The sequence below is a fragment of the Platalea leucorodia genome (genome assembly GCF_965183815.1).
Source record: "Platalea leucorodia genome assembly, chromosome: 1".
Classification (NCBI taxonomy): Eukaryota; Metazoa; Chordata; class Aves; order Pelecaniformes; family Threskiornithidae; genus Platalea; species Platalea leucorodia.
Genome location: NC_138823.1, coordinates 136,372,594 through 136,389,444, shown reverse-complemented (window position 1 = coordinate 136,389,444; position 16,851 = coordinate 136,372,594). Strand labels below are relative to the sequence as shown.

Genomic DNA, 16,851 nt, shown 5'->3' with positions numbered 1-16,851 from the left:
TTGATATGTAAGCGGTTTTCAAATGTGTTCAACCACTGAATTTGGCATCCAGGAACATTATCTGAAAGACGTATTAAAGTGAGTTTCTTTCTACTCAGTATTTCTGTTGCCATGCTTTTTGCTGCAGATAGCAACCGCTCTTCTGTATGCGTTTTCATCAGAGAATCCAGTAACTATGCAGCCCATTCCAATTTGGGCCATACAACATGTTCTTTTTCCAGACCAAGTAGCAATAATACAATGGTCCCTTTTTTCATTTGGGTTGTACTAACTATAAAATAATTTTCTGCCTTTCTGAAGAAAAGTATAATGATGAGTAAGACTGAAACATTTCTCGCTCACAACACTGCTTCAATCTAGGATTCAAGTCACACTGTTTATCTTGCATCCCAGATCAACTGGCAAGTTGAAAATTTACAAGAAGAGCACCCAGTAGAGGCAAGTATGGCTGTGACCAGTGGTAGGACTGGTAGCATTATTGTGACAATACCATGTTTCATCAGTGGAGAAAGATTGTTACAGCTGTTCTCAAATTTTCATCAGCATAGGCAAGAAAAAAGGATTGAATAATAGTAATTGGAAAAGCATATGCTTTTTTACTAATGCTGGAGTCCTAACACTACCTGCACTCCAGGGGTGAAAGGAATAATGCGGCAGTGGCAGCATATCAGCCACCGCCACCAAAATCTAGAAGGTTTGTGGCAAGGAAAATAGGAAGCAGCTATTTTACTTGCATCAGACCTCTGTGCACGTGAAATGTTCCTTCAACTGCTTCCCTCACTCTGTGGAAAACTTTTAGGTGACCTTGGAAACATTCAGACAACTCCTTCTTGGTGGTATTACGGCATAAAATTCCCACCATGTTTTGCAGGACTAGAGAAACGCAAGACCAGTGAGACTTTCTGCACCATTATGGGAGGCATCACATTGCTAAACTTGCCCTGTTAGTCGTCTTTTGCTGCCCCCTTCAAGTAACCTGCAAACACAAAGAGATTCACAGACTGAAACCCTCCAAACTGCAGCACTGTAGAAGACAGGCTGCTCCTGGCTCTACAACATTTGAATGGAAGCAGCATGCTGCCTCTGCAAATGCCATTGCATTTTGGAGGGTGCTCATTTTTGTTGCCAAGTGAGATATGATCCGGGAATTCCTACCAGGCTGGGACACTAAAGAGACTAAGATGGATATAGACCAGATTGCTCAGTCGAAGAAGAATGGGATGATTCAAACCATGCAAGCAGCAAAAGATTTATAGCGTCTAGGAAATGTGAAAGTTCATAAACTTCAGCAGCTCAGGGTTAGGGTACAATAACAGATGAACAGAGATTAATATCAACGTGGCACTTTTTAATTTAGATGCCTAGCTTGCTCTTTAACAGCATTTTAGGTATCTAAAAGCCTGTTTGGGATACGTGTTAACTGACTATATAAGAAACTTTGAAGACAAAAGAACACCTATGGATAAAGCCTAAACAGCACTCAAGAAAACCAATGTGGTAAATCTTTGGATACTTGAAATCAATAATAAAGAAATAAAGAAATAAAACCCAAGCCCCACAACCTTCCATTTGAAATCACTGAAACATTCTAGGAAAATATAAATACTCCTTGTTTTGCTCTAGCTGCTTCATTTCTAAGTAGACAAGACTTTTAATGTACTATTCTTAATTGATATAATTAAAGACCAGATTCCTAACTTGTCCAACAAGGGCTAATGACTACAGCTGTACATTCCAGCAAAGAGAAAAAGAGTGTTATTAAGAACAACTGAGAAACACTTGACCACAATATTAGGAGCCAGGTCTAGCACAGACTACAGGCAGTTTGAAGTTATGGAATAGCAGAAGCTGCACAGCAAACTGAATGGGCTCACAACAGAAAGAGTGGGATGCTTTATTCATGAAATTAAAATAGTGAATGGGAAATATATGATGACTGTATTCTATGTGGCGATTCACTTTACCTAGCAACCTCTGAAATGGTTAAAATACTTGACTTTATACTAATACACACTAACTTCTTTCCCATTGACTTCATTAAATATTTTCTTCCCACTGTGAAGCTATGAGACAGCCAAGCATTTGACAGCACTTCTTGACTCGCAAATAGGGAGTGTCATTGCAAGGAGGACAGAGAAACATTCAGACAGCCTTAACCTCCTGCCCATCAAGGAGCTTGCAAAAGGAAAGATTTATGGTATACCTTTTAGTATCTAAGAAATTACTACCTCTCTCCCACGCACCCATATTAAGCTTTGTCCAAAGCAGATCAAAAGGATCAACTATGTCAAGACTAGTATGTATTATTTATGTGACCGTAACATCTAACAACTATTGTCATGGAGCAGGATCATACTGTGTTAGATGCTGTACAAACAGAAGGAAAAGGCACTCCCTGTCCCAAACAGCCTACAGTCTAAGGATAAGATATAAGACGGCAGAAGGATAATGCAAATAATTCAGGAAAAAAGGACACAGCCAGTAAGACAGACAATGGTCTCACTAGCCTAACCATTACTTTTTTTTTTTTTCCCCCTCCTTTTTTGTTTAAGTTAAAATGACAGTGAAGACATTTAAGGAACCTGTTGAGGATAGGTAGCTCTGCAAGTTTTCAAGGATTGCCCCTACAAACAAAATGGCACAAAGTTAAGAAATAGCCACTGTTGGCATCAGAGGTCAGAGACAGAAGCTGGATCCTTTCGATATCTTCTGGTCTATAAATGTTTTACACTCTGTTTCCATTTTTTTTCTCTTCACTCATCACCAGAAATACTTAATGGAGATTTGCATTAGCTTGTGGTTTACCTGAATAACTGATCCATAACTTGAAAGTCTTACTCTGAGCACTGAGCAGGAGGGGTTCCCTTATAAGTAACCAACTCTTACAGAATGCAAATGACCGTTTAAAATCAGTTTCTGCTTTATACAGTTGCAAAAAATAATATTCCAAGTTGAAACTCAGCATAAATTCATGGTTTTATTGCAAGTCTTGAAACAGTTACTGTTTTCTTAAAGTCCCAGGTCCTTATAACATAAGAATCTCAACTTTCATGTAAAACTAAATACGAAGGTTCTGTGCCTCATTATTTAGAAGCAAAGCCTAAAATGTGAATTGGGTTTAAATGTGAACTTAATCTTTAGGCTCTCAAAAGCAGAGAGTAAATAGAAAAGAAAAACAGTGATTATTAAATTTAAAGCTTTCACTGTGGGGCTCTCAGCAGAAGGAAAGTGCTCTCCCTGAGTCTGACTCATGAAAGTCTTTGCTGAGCACAAGTGATAATTTCAGAATGTCTCAAGGAGAAAAGTGAAGTCATTGTTCATTAAAACTATATTCTGCAAGCAAAAAGCAGCACTCCATCTGCCCATCTGGAGATTATGAGAGAATCAAAAAAAAAACAGAGCATGCAGAGCATAATCTTATATCCATAACAAAGAGGATGCTTGTGAAAGGACAGGGCAAGCATCAGCATACATTGTAAGAGTCAGGATGTTTTGCCCTGGAGAAAGAAAATTGACTTATACTTTCTCTTCCTAGAAATAAGGGAAAATTAAGGGGTTTTAAGCTTGCATAAAAATAAATTCTATGATTATGGTCCAAGATTTGGACCCCTTTCCCAGAATTTTGGAGATTACTTGGAAGGGTGACTTTTCCCTGGACACTGCTGCAGACCTTTTCTATTAGTCACTGGTAGCTCATCAGCTCATGTTTTAAACAGGATTTAGGGCCTTCACATACAGTTCTGCCAACATACAGAGCACAATGCAGGGACCGGGAGCTGTCCTGCCTCTGAAAATGGAAGTACTATAACCACAGCCAGAAAATACACCACACAAGTTAAGCTAAGTTATTCAGTTCTCAAAAGCAGAGCTGCTTCACCCACTGCTGTCATTTGCTGCCCAGATGTAACAGCACAGCTGACTCTAGCTCAAAGGAGCTACTCCTATGAAGTGCATATATTTTGTAAATCACCAAAGTGCTTAATTTTGCAGTCACTAAAAACATGAATATTTGAGTGAATTAGGAGGTTCTGCCACCTGCCTGATGTTGGAAGGTACATATCCCCACAGCTGTAGCCATGTGATCTAATGTACTAGAAATACCCTCATCCATCTGATACACGATAGATCACAGGGCCAAGATCTAAATCCCACTTCTATATGGTGTCTCAGAAAAAAAAAAAAGAAAAAAAAAAAAAACCACAAACACACAAACAAAAAACCAAAAACTGTTTAGGAAACACTAACGTAATCAGTAGTTTGTTTCACACCCACGTCATCATTACTGTCTTTTAAAGTGAATTATTTGAGCTGAGGCCTTCATTTATTACCAGCTCTACACTATAAATTTTTTTGTTCTGTGTTGGGCTGAGCTCAGACATCCACTTTTGTATTTGTACCAACTCAAGGGGTTACCACTCCAAGCCCCCCTTGCATGGCCCATCAGGTCACTATTAAACCTAGCCCTGCTGAATCCAACAGATCTGCTGCTCTTCCAAGCATTCCCTGACAGTCCAAGAGAAGATGCCAGACTAGTAAGTCAAATAAACAACAGTGACAAGTGGCTGGAGAGGGACGGTAGATAGTTACCTTCTGCCCACAAACACATGGCCAGAAGAAGAGGTGTGAACACTGCCTAAGCTCAGACCAAATCCATAGAGTTAAGACAGTTATACCACTAATACTTTTACACCCCCACCTAACCAAGTATCAAAAGATCTGTTCTGGCAACAAATGCAGGGGGGGATTCTAGTACAACTAACACAAGATAGCAACTACAGGAAAGTATAACGATAATGGGGAATCTTTTTTTAGTGTGTTTTTTTGCAAGGTATATATTGCCTTACAAACCTATCACAATGGTGCTCTACAACAGCAGAAGCCTGCAGGCACTTTTATAATGCAAAGAAGCATTAAAAGTCCTTCCGCAACCTTTTACAGCTGTGTGCCCAGTAAAAGAAATTCCAGATTTGGCCAAAGTCTGAGCTGAATATTGCACAGGTCTGCATGGGAGAAGAAAACCCAGGGATGTTGAGGAATGCTGCTGGCGAGTAAGTGAATGATACGTGGTTAGAAATGCAGGAACAGTAACAGGGATTGAGATAGGCAATAGATAGAGCTGGAGGGAGAGATCAGCTGACTAGGCAAAACTGTCAAGCTCTAGACAGTCTTCCTCGATCATGACACTATAGCTTAGTTGCAAAATGCCTCTGAGGAAAGCAGGCCATCGACCAGACACTGCACACACAGGCTGGGTTTCCAGCAGCTTTCTGCTTACCCTATCCAAAAGGGCAATATTTGCTGATAACAGCCATCAGCGAGGGGCTGCTGCATACTGCCATTCCCAGAAAGCTGCTGACGGTGCTGCACCGCTCTGCGCAGCCCATGACACACCCACTGCAGCCCAACAGCAGCTGCTGCACGGCAGTCCAAGGTTTACCTGGCAGAGGAGCTAAGCAAAGCTAACAGGACCTTCTGTAAAGTGTGGATCTTCAGTGAAGCTGGACTGAATTTACTTTGACAAGGGCAAAATAGCATTTATCTGCTGTCTCCAGGAAAAGCTCGCATTGGTTCCAGGTTCAGCAGGAGCTAGGCACCAAGATATCTGTGATAGGCAGGACAGAAGGGAGCAAAGGTACCTTCATGGAAGTGGATAAGCTGGCAGGGCAGAGGGGAGGGAGGGATATGCTGCTGCCTGCTGGCACAGGAGTTCTCACCCCTGACCTCTGTACTCTCGCCTTGGAGCTTTAGGAGACAGCACTGTCCCAACACAAATATTTGTTCTCATTCTCTTAAACAATCTCTATTTTTTATTTTAAATAGAAATTTTTATTTTTCTTTCTTTGACTGAACTTGTAGTACTCGCCTTAAGGGCGCAAAAAGACCTAACTTTGTGCTTGTTTTAAGAACCGTAATAGCCAAGCACAGTATCAGGTTTCACTGGTTTATTCAGTTCACTTTGCTGTCATTATATCCAGCAGCACTGACAATGTTAGCATCAACCCTCAGATATTTGGGGTGCTTCTCTGAAAACTTTAGCTCCTGCTATCAGGGGAAAGCATCTGAGCCTTCATTTAAAATACATTAAAATAGAGTGCACGGTTACACAGGCAGTTTGTTACACAGGCAGCCTGCAGACAGAGAGCCCAGGAGTGAAAGCAGACAGAGAGAGACAAGGTATTTAATCTTAATTTATATGCCCTTTCGCGGACATTGTTTCCTTGGGCCGCCTGCGGCTTTTGAAAAAAGGCAGGCGGCAGCTGCGCGCAAGGTGGGCGGAGGAGACGGCGAAGGATGCTGCCGGCGGAGGGGAGGGCAGGGGAGGGGGCTCTCACCTTCTCCACGTAGTCGGGCACCTCCTCCACCGTGCGGAAGGAGCTCTCCCCGGGCGGCAGCACGTAGAAGAGAGCGCGGAGCTGCTGCCCCGGCGTGGTCGCCCGCGGGCTGCCCGTCTCGTTGCCCATGGCCCGGCTGCCGCGGCCCCGCTGCGCTCCGCTCCGCGCCGCGGCTGCAGGTGCGCTGAGAGCGGGGACCTCCCGCCCGCCCCGCCCCGCTCCGCCGCTGCGCAGCGCAGCGCAGCGCTGCGGCCGTTACCTCGGCACGGAGGCCTTGGCTCGTTTCCCCGCGGCGCTGGGGGGCTTGAAGGCTGCTTTTGGGAAAGCCTCGTATTTCTTATTTCTCTGTGAATGGTGCTGCTTTAGAGGTTTTCTTGGGGTTTGGTGGTTTTGGTTTTTTTTTTTTTGTTTTTTTTTTTAATATGTCATGACGTGCATGGCCCACTTCTGGGAGTCAAGAGAAAGCCCTCGCACACCTACCCGCTGCATGTCCCAGTTCCCTTCTCACCCTCAAAAATCCCTGAACAGCAGAGCTCAAGCTATCCTTTTTCAGCTTCAGATAGGTTTCTGAAAAAAAGAAAAAAAAAAAAAAAAAAAAACACAACCCAAAAAAAACTACTGCTCAGGTTGTGACTTCTGCATAAAATGCAGAACTGTATAAAATTAAAATGTTAAGGGTTTTGAGAAAAAAGCAGAACTAGCGCTTGTTGGCTCCTCTGGTCAGTCCAGCACTCTTCCCATTAAAAGTTTATTTTTTAGCTTTCAGAAGTGTCTATCACGGCTCAATTTTATATAGATCCAATTAACATGACTATGCTGAAGGTAGCCTCTAGAAGCCATCTATTAGGCTTTCATTTAGGAGGGAAAACCAGGGAAATATAAAGAAACAGTGAAAATAAATACCTGCTAGATCCTTGTAGAAAATGACTTTATAGAAATGGGAATAAAGACAGGCTTTGTACGTTCAGGCCTTCAGTCTGAAGCTCAGGAGCATGCATTTCCCTGTCAAATGTTTGTCAATCACACTTGATATGTTTGGCGTTGGTACAAATAATAAGCTTTGTGATAAAATAGATTAGCCAGAAATAAAATAACACAATGTCCCAACAACCCCTTCATCTCAAACATTCAGTTCCACTTACGGTCTTTGCAGAAGAAATGGACTGTAAATCCTGCTGTAAAGGATTTTGCCACAATTTAAACCCTGCCAGTCATTAAATTAAGAAAAACTTTCTACTTCGAATCAGCCCCTAGTTTTGGAAAGGACCTATGACGGGTAATTTCAGCTGAAATTTCTGCTTAGAAAAAGAACCATATGTAGAAATTGACATTAAAATAATTGAAGTAATGGACATTCGTGATGTTTGTATTAAATATGTTGCCATTTAAACAACGGGGGGGGGGATAGATTTAAACATTATTCAAACTGCAGAATATTGTAACAATACTGTAGTGCATGAATATCAGAAAATTACTGGAACTACCAATAAAAATATTTTACTTTAAGCTGAACAAAGCACAAATATTTTAAAATGGCATTAATGCTGAAATAGATTTGGGCACTCTCTTAATATGTATAGTTTATACTAGTACTACGATATAAGTAAAAATTAATAAACTTATTAAAATGCTTTAAAATTACATCCTCATGTTCTCAACTTCAATGTCAATTTATGGTGATCTGCGGTTCTTATAGAACTGTAGTTATTAACTTCTAAAATCTGAATTAATCTAAATGAAAATTCTGAATTTACTCATAATCACACAAATCAACAGCATTCGGACTAGATCTTCATTGCAGGCAATGACATATAGTAGAAAATGTTTGCTTTTTCATTTAGATTAGCCTAAGTATTTCTATGGCGTTACTCTCGCATTCAAGCTCCTTGAACTCGCCCTAACCTCAGCCACACTGTCCCAGCAGGCCACCTTGAGCCCTTCACTGCTCTGGTGCTGGTGTTCATCTTGCTCCACTATCAGCTTGCAGAGTTAAAATGACCAAAACTTAATTCCACAAAAAAAAAAAAAATGTTATCAGTGAACAGTATCTGGGGCCTGCTCTGGGGTGAGAAGAACGATTAGCAGGGCAAGGGAGCCCAGGGCCACACAAGGTGAGATGCGTTTCAGGTACCATGGAACCACTACTTCATATCACACCATTCTGGGAAAGAAGAAAATCCATCGGGTTTTTGGGACTCTATATAATTTCTTAAAAAATTATTATTTTTGACCCCCATTTCAATATAAATTATCACCGAAGTATCACCATACTGAAATTCTTGTTTTCAGAACTAAAGGAAAGAATTTGGACTTGATTATGCCTTACAGGGGAAACAGATGGGTTGTATTTTCCAGCTTCTATGTCCAAGGAACAGATGATAGCACTACAATAGCTACACCTCTGGTGAGGAGAAGAACAATTTTAAATCTTATCTGGAGAGTCTATGAGTTTTAGACAAGCTTCAGTAATCTGGTTCTACAAATGTAGCTGCTGTTGTCTATTTAAGCCTTGAAACTTAGCATGCAGTTTGCAGTGCTCACTCTTTTCTTTTTTAAGAAAGGAATAGAAAATAAAGCACCCAGGAATGTTGCTTTAGTGGAAGCTCTAACCCTCTACCAGACAATGCTCCCTCCATTCAGTGACCTTGCAGACTATTTTTTTTGCAAGAGTTGATTTTTTTTATTATTATTATTTTATTTTCTGCAGAGTTAAATAACCTACTATTTTTTTCTTTTTACAGTAGATATTTCCCATCCTATGCTGCCGTCAAAAATGCAGAAGGATGTTCTGTCTGGAGACTGGGATTCTGCTGTTGACTAGTAGATCATTCCAGTAACTAAGGCAACAAAAGCCTCTGTTCTACTTAGAGGAAATTGGGGAGCTGGCCTAACACGATCTGTAGGTGGATCATATTTTGTTTTCTCTAAAGAACTCCATCCCACCCACTTCATGAACAGAGAACGCCCAGACGCTTCCTGTTTGGGTCTCTCTGAGCACTAAACCAGCACTAAATAATAAACTCATAAAGGGAATTAGGGCAGGTTGAAATTGGGATGGGCGATATAGTCTGCCCTGGCAATCATTCACAGCAAACTGAATCATATCCAGAACTAAGCTGGGCTTAGTATGCTCTATTTACATAATAGTATATTTGAATATAGAAACACTTTAAATGAGTACATTGTGATGAGCAGATGTCAGAAATTTTTTTCCAGGTATTCAGCACCTATATTCATGCTTGGCAATGGATGTCGTTAGGGGACTACTAAATGCATCAGTGTTTTTATAAAACTGGTATTACGAAATATTTTGAATGTTGTCTTTGCCAGTGATAAACCCTACATCATACAGTACCTTTTTAAGAAAAAATTATTCGAGTGTTTATTTGTTCATATTATATAAGGTATATGTATTAATACACAATTCTTAATAACACAATAATACTGACTCCAGAAACCTGAAGACAGGGATGTTCTGCATATTAATCAACATCATGCCATGCACCTAGCCACTTTCTGCTAGCTTTCCATTTCTTCTGTGCAGGACTGCTAACCATAGAACAGTGCTCATAGATGATCATTCTAAATTATTTAATTCAGTGCAACTTGTTAGCAAAATTAATTTAAGGGTTGCCAAGATGTCCAAAGAAAATAATACACCCTTCAGACAGTCTGTTGGGGAAACTTACTGTGATAAATATGCATACTAGTCTTAGAACTTTATCATCTATGTTTATTTGTTATTAGCATCTATTCTTGATTATGTAGCAGGGTTTTGTTTTTGGGTTTTTTTGGTTTTTTTTTTTTTTTTTTGGTTTGGTTTTGGTTTGATTTGGTGGGGGTTTTGTTTTTTTTTTTTTTGTTTTGGGTTTTTTTGTTTTGGTTTTTTTTGTTTGTTTGTTTGTTTTGGTTTTTTTTGGTTTTTTTTAACACAATGATATGTCCAAGATCTTTCTCCTTTCTCTTATGGAGATTTTTTTTTAATTATTATTATTCTTAAAATTCCTTATTTTCCTTCTTCTGTCCCCTAGTGTATCGAACATGAGAATCATTTGCACCTTAGACTCTGGTCCCCTTCTTAGCTGAGCCAGATGCTGACTTTCTGCTGGAAAATGGGTGGGCAGCACTGCTCTCTCCCTCCTTACTTCTAACAAACAGGCTTCCTCCACCATTTACCTTGCCCTGGCACAGAGACTGACTGGATTCCTCCATGAGTTGATCTGCCTCACAAACTCACATAGCAAGAAATTAAGCCAGAAAAGAAATAGTTTTAAATTTTTCTGCTGCTCTAGTGAGCTAAGTGGCTCATGAGAGGGTTCAGGGAGTCCAGGAGTTGGCATGAAAGCCCAGGAGAAAGAGGGCAGGACCACACAGCTACAAACCAGAGATGGGAGAATGAGGTGGAAGCAGGGCTTCTTCATTGCAGCAGCAGCAAGTTATTACATCAACTGAACAGCTCACGGAGTCACCGCCTCCTGTGCGTTTGCCAAAAATATGGCTTCAGCAGGCTATCATATGTCAGCAGGCAACTACATCCAAACAGTTGACGCTTCCTTTACATCAGCACTTCAGTAACTGCCTTTTTCAAAGTTATCCTTTTTTTCTGGAAAGCCAATCTCTAGCAGGATGGAAGGTTTTTCTTTTAATTGCCTATTCACAGAACCATATATGTTACATACTGCATTTTATGGATGGATTATGGCTGGACAGGAAGGCTCCCTGGTACTCCATGTTTTAGCTGCCACACATGGATGGGGTTATGGGGCATCTTCTGGAAGGAGATGAAGATGGTGCTTTCCATGGGAACCACAAGGGACCATCAGGCTGCAAGGAAGCCAGGAGTGGATAGTTCAAGAGGTATAGCAAATAAAAGATATAGCATGAGGTGAGGAGGCAACGGCCTGATCAGGAAGAGGACAACAGTGTCTCAGAGCTGCAGGAGGGAGGTTCTCCTGGAGACCAGAGGAACCTGGCAGAGATTGCTGCAACCCAAAAAATCAGCTGACATTGCAAGCTGAGACATACAAGGTCCAAAGGTAATGGCTCACCCTATTAGGACACAGTGAGCAGCAGGGGAATTGGCATTCACGCTCTGTATTTTTATTAGTCCTCAACAAACAGCAAAAACTCAGTTTTCTGTATTTCAGAAGCTACTTTTGTTTAGTTTCTCTTCAAATAAAACAGTGTTAGAGATAGAAAGCCCTTTTGGTGTAGTTGCTATGCTGACTGCAAGGAAGACAGGCAGAGAGGTTCATCCTGAAGCTCTGACTGATTTTGGGGAGCCAATCACAAGCAGAAAGCCCTCTAACATGTTTGCATGTTAGCCTTCTTGAACAGTGCTGTAATGGCAAGAAGTTCCCAAGAGAGTCTAAGCAGTGGTTTCAGCCCTCCCCCACTTCCAGCTGCATGTTGTGCACTCTCGGCGCTTTCCTTGTGCAAGCCCTGGTGGTCATTAGACACCGCGCTGAGCCATTTTTAACATGCTCCATCAGCAGAAAAAAATAGCCCAACAAAACAAAATGCTAAAACTGGCTTGAGTTGTTCTGGACTGAAGTCAAGACAGACATTCACAACAGAAAGGACGATCAGGATATGTGGTAGTCTAGACTCTACCCTGCTGAGGAAAGCTTGGGAATTTCAGAACATCAAACTTATCTCGGTATCTCATGCCTAAGCTCTGTAGAAAGGTTTGTCAATAAACAGGCATGTGATCTGACTAAATGATTGTTCATCCTCTGTCTGGATGCCTCATTGCCTGGGCTGTTCAGCTGCCCATGGGTGGGCTCCTAGGCTGCCCTATTTATTGGATGTTCAGCTACCAATCTACTTAAGAGGTGAACTCTTAATTAGGTCAGTTTTATTGGCACTCCCTGAAGTTGGCTTCTTGGGCTGCTTATCTCTGCGCAACCTGAAACAGCTCCAAGAAGCTGCTTTTAAGCCATGAGAGCCCCACACCAGCTGACTCGCTCATGCCCAGTTCTGATACAGACAGCACAGCTGCCTAATGAGTCAGGAAGCAGTCATCAGGGTACTCAGGCAGGCTGAAGAATAAGGCAGAAAGTTTTTAAGGGTATTTTTGTATTATTTTTTCAGCATTTTCTGCTCTTGAAATACTTTAACCTTTTGTTCCTACTGAGGAAAAAAATGTGTTTTGCTTTTTTGGTGGGAGAGGGGTTGGGATGGGAGTTACTGGAAAAATAAATTCCATCTTCAAGGCAGGCCTATCAAGTAACTTTAGAAGAACAGCCTGCCCACCTGTTTTGAGTGTTTCTAAATTTTATTTGGCATGCTCTGCTGTGCAGTTTCTTGCACTTTTATTTCTGAAAAATCTTATTTTAGTTTAATTTATTAGGAACACCAGGGTTCAAGTTGCTGCGTGCTGTAACCTACTGTCAGCATTATATAGCTTACAACCTCATATTCAGGACAGATATCTTATACATCAAGATCATTTGATCAGACATGTTATAACCTATTTAATAGGTCTTTGTACTATCTGACCAGTGATTATGACTATTTATTTGTTATCACCAGAATAGTCTCTTTCATGTTTTTGAATTAGGAGCATATGAATATCAACACTAGGTAGATCCAAAATTATGAAATATCTTATGACATGAGGTATAGTACATGCTACCACTTTACTGCATGTGTGCAGGCAGGAATTATTTGGGTCATTTCTGAGTGGAAGCATAGGAAGTACTACCTTTCAAGCGAGACTAACCAAAACACTGATTTTTTTTTTTTTTTTTTTATCATAAAGAACAGTCTTAGAGAATTATAAAGGTTATGCACATATATCTGAACTTCAACAGAAAGACAATTGTAATAAATTGACACTGAACATCTTTTTAAAGATATATTCTAGTACCAGCAGCAGATGTACTTGATAAAAATAACTGGGTAATATTTTAAAGCTTGAGATCTTCAAGCATTATCTGACCTTAAATCAACTATTTTTCCGAATCATGAGGAACAGGGAATAATTTCTTTTTCCTAGGAAAATCATATAGTTTCTATTTCTTCCTAACCTGCAAATCCCTAGTCCTTGAGGGAGAGATTATTTTCTGTGGATGACTCCCTTAAATAAACTAGAGTGAGTTATAAATACTGAGTGCAATTAATACGCTTGAACAAAATGAAAAGAGTAAAATGCTTGGCTACCAAAGGTGGTAGAACACCTTTGGAAAGGTGTAAATCCCCTTTTCTTTTCTTTTAATGAATAAGTTACCTGGGCCTCTGGCCCGCAACAAGCCCCCTGTGCCAGTAAGCCAGGTAGGAGATGGACACTGCTACCCTCTCTGCCCCCCCGCCCCAAAGGGAGTCTACAAGCCGCTGTTCCCTGCCACTCCAGAGCTAGCGCTCACCTCTGGTCCAGCTGTCTCTGTGTTCCCCCTTAGCAGAGTTTGTTCCCCTTCCTTGCCTTTGAGCCACTACATCAATGCTGCAAATTCAGGTCTGAAGGCAAAAAAGGAGCCTTTCTCCTGCTGCCCAGAGTCACAGGCTGTCAGCCTTTTCCACCCACAGAGTCTCCATCCACCACTCATCCACAAGTAGCCTCCTCCTCCCCTTCTTCTGTTACATCCTGCAGCTGATGCTCATGCTGTTCCAGGGGCTCTATGAAGACCCTGTCCATCTCCTGCTTGTCATCCTTGAAGCTACACAGCCACACACTTCCTCCCACTGCCCTTGCCCAGTGCCCAGTGCCAAAGCACACCTCCCATGGAGATCACCCCAGGAAGAAGCACCAGGTGCTCCCCACAGCCCAAACCTGTGTAAGGGTGTTCTTCATTGCTCCAGTACTTTCAATGCACTCCAGGTAATTTATCTGTTGTGTGTTGAGGACCAAACCTGACAATATTGTGCAATCCCATCCTACCTGGAGACATTCTAGCATGCTCTTCACACCCCAGCTGGCTCTTTAATTGCCAAAATACCTACTAGCTGAAGTCCTACTGACCTAGATAGGTTCTTTCCTAATCAGCAATCAGGTAAAGCCACAAGTCACAGGCCCTTTTTAATCAACAGTCTCCCTTTCAGAAGGTAGCTAACTGAAGCTTTTAGCTCCAGAAGGCCCTGGAAGCTTTCAGAAACAACTAAAGGCTGAAATTTGGACTGAAGAAAAATTAAAACCAGAGCAAAAACTAATTAATAAATACAACAAAAATCTGCAAATAATTATTAGGGGGAAAAAAATTTATGAAAAAAAAGCTTAAAGGAAAGCGAGGAAGTGAAAATTTATAGCAACCCTGAAGTTTCTGGAATATTTGAAATCTAGAGCAGAAATCTAGTTAGAGGCCCTGGTACAAGGTAGCATATGATGAGGTAATTAAAGACTACTGTAACGCATAAGCACTGGAACTGTCTATTAAAATTAAGGATAAATGTTTTCCATCTTTGAGTGCTTTTCATTTTGCAAGCTTGAAGTTCATTTCATGCCCCACACTTTTTAATATTGTATGAAAAGCAAGAATAACTTTAAAAGTTATTTGATAAAATAAATGACTGAAATGAGTATGATCAATCAAATTACAAGTAATATATATGTCACATTCTACCATAGCAAAAGCTTTTTTTTGCCTTTTTTTTGTCCTCTTTTTAATATGATGAATATAAATGAAAAGATAAATGAAATTTCATTTATGCATACACATCTCTTTGAGGAAAAAAAGACTATCCACTACAAAATTCACTTATGAAATGCCTATTTTTTCCTCCTTCATCCTAGTTCCAAAATTTAGTTCTCCATATATTCATGAATGTTTCTAATCTCTTTTTATGTTCAGGGAATGAAATAGGCTTCAAATTTGTATGTCATAAGTATGGAATGTATTCCCTGATATTTAGTTGTGGGGAATCCTTCCAGTGTTACAGCGTAACTTATACAGCAGCTGTGATCAAGATGTCTGTAAGGTTTTCTTTGCTGTGCTGTTTACCTGTTCTGAAACAGTTACTGGTTTAATATCTGAGCCAAAGCCCAATCAGAATAGTGAGATTTGTATGATGTGTAGTGTTTTGGGGGATGCTTAGGGGTTTGTGGTTTTTTTGTGGCAATTTTTCAAGATACTGGGAGACAAAAATAGTGGAAAATTAGGAAAAGATTTGCAAGAGTCCAGATGCAACTATCAAGATCAGTTCTGTCTACTTAGAGTAGGTTTGCAATGAATCAACTCCATAATTTTGACATGAATCATCTCTCTAGATTTTAAGAGACTGATGAGCTACCTGGGGAATGCAAGTTCATTCTTAAAAGATTACGAAATCTAGCACAATCTAAGTAGTTAATCTGAATAAAGCAATACAATTTATAAAATACATTATTTTGCATTTTTCAGTTTCCAAAAAAATTACATTGACCTCACAACTCTCTATAGTTACTTGTAAACTGGTGACGATTTTAGACCACGATTCTCAGTCAGTAAAACTGCTGTTGACATGTTTGAGCCATTTCTGTAACATCGTTAGTCCTTTCTTTTGGGCCACAGAGAGGTATGTCTTTGGATGTGGAATGCAGTGAGAGGAAGGGATGGGATGGGAAGTGGGGAAACCGAGAATAAACACAGACTTTCCTCTACCAACTCTTCAGAATTCAGAGAAGAAAGTTAATATTAACTTCAGACTGTCTTTGAGAAGTGCCACTGAATATAGGTGTACCTTTGGAGTCCAGGTGTTGTCACAAAGCTAAAGGAATTTGAAACATGTTGATCTATGTCTCCAATTTAGCTCTCAATATTTTTTTGCCTTTATATTTTTTCAGCTTTTTTACCTTTCGACCTAAGCAAACCCTGGCTTTTACTCTAATGTAGTGAGCAAAGAAAACTGTCAATGAAAAGGCTTCTTAGAGGATTCTTTCCCTTTGTTCTGTGTTTTGTTTTTTGGTTTTTTTTTCTCTGCTAGACACTAGATGTAATGATCACATTCAGTTCCGTATTTGCTTTAGCATTGCAATACTGTAGCTGACATTAGGATCTGCAATGAGGCATTTGGTGTGTAATTCTGAACTACCAGGTATGCAAATAGTGTGTATAATGTTGATATCTGTCACACCCAGACGATGTGCTCCAGTGAAGCACATTCCTAACAAACTTCCTCCACAGACATCTTATCTTACTGACATTATCATATTAAAAATGTCTTGGACCTTATTCCAACTGGTGTTTCAGAAGCTGAGAGTTTTCTTTTTATTTGCCCAAATGAGAAAGGGAATAATCTCTACATTGTTTTTCTTGGCTATTTTGGGCAACTGAAATTCTCTGAATGGTTCCATTGCTCACATAAGTACTTAATCTAATTTTGTTTTTCTGAAGCACAGCTATGCGGGATGCCTAAGCCACTGCAGTAGTGTGAAGACAAAACAAAATTTTATCAATTTCTTTATTTAAACAAAGAATGAAATGTGAAAGCAGCATTCTAACTCAAAAAATTTTTTATATGTATGTTCTCTACAAGTTTCAATTTTGCTTTGTAAATGTTTTCTTTGTTGATGATTTTGTTATGATCTGGTTCACTTTGCAACTTG

The 16,851-nt window shown here is 40.2% G+C and overlaps 1 protein-coding gene across 1 annotated transcript in view; it reads right to left on the bottom strand.

The window, feature by feature from the left end:
* The window catches only part of AGMO (alkylglycerol monooxygenase), a gene marked incomplete at its 5' end in the record, with an annotated part of 192,865 nt that extends 186,404 nt beyond the window's left edge, over positions 1–6,461 (bottom strand). The window contains one exon of the mRNA XM_082337856.1: positions 6,333–6,461. Coding sequence (XP_082193982.1) covers positions 6,333–6,461 — 129 coding nt within the window. The remainder of the gene's footprint in view (positions 1–6,332) is intronic.
* Positions 6,462–16,851: the final 10,390 nt, after the last annotated feature.